This window comes from Sinocyclocheilus grahami, unplaced genomic scaffold (genome assembly GCF_001515645.1).
Source record: "Sinocyclocheilus grahami isolate Dianchi unplaced genomic scaffold, SAMN03320097.WGS_v1.1 scaffold3357.1, whole genome shotgun sequence".
NCBI classification, from domain to species: domain Eukaryota; kingdom Metazoa; phylum Chordata; class Actinopteri; order Cypriniformes; family Cyprinidae; genus Sinocyclocheilus; species Sinocyclocheilus grahami.
Window position 1 is genome coordinate 1975 of NW_015508493.1, and position 485 is coordinate 2459.

Sequence of the window (485 nt, forward strand, 5' to 3'; positions counted from 1 at the left end):
GTTTTACCCCTGCTAACAAGGAGATCAAAATGGGGAACAGTTTCTCCAACATATCTGCGTTTCAGTCTCTCCATATAGTGATGCTTGGCTTGGACTCCGCAGGGAAAACCACGGTCCTTTACAGACTGAAATTCAACGAGTTTGTCAACACTGTGCCTACAATAGGATTCAACACGGAAAAAATCAAGCTGAGTAACGGCACGGCCAAAGGAATAAGCTGTCATTTTTGGGACGTTGGTGGGCAGGAGAAACTCCGGCCCTTGTGGAAATCTTACAGTAGGTGCACGGATGGCATTATTTATGTGGTGGACTCTGTAGACGTGGATCGACTGGAGGAGGCCAAGACGGAGCTGCATAAAGTCACCAAATTCGCTGAAAACCAAGGAACGCCGCTGTTGGTCATAGCTAATAAACAGGACCTGCCAAAATCTCTGTCTGTTGCGGATATAGAGAAGCAGCTGGCGCTCCAGGAGCTCACGCCTGCC

General features: G+C 48.7%; 1 protein-coding gene across 1 annotated transcript; it reads left to right on the forward strand.

Moving 5' to 3' along the window:
- Positions 1–6: 6 nt before the first annotated feature.
- On the forward strand, positions 7–482 carry LOC107576214 (ADP-ribosylation factor-like protein 4C; the record flags this gene model as incomplete). The annotated part of the gene is made up of 1 exon (XM_016262441.1): positions 7–482. A coding segment is annotated over exon 1 (453 nt), but the record flags the coding sequence as incomplete, so codon positions are not given.
- Positions 483–485: the final 3 nt, after the last annotated feature.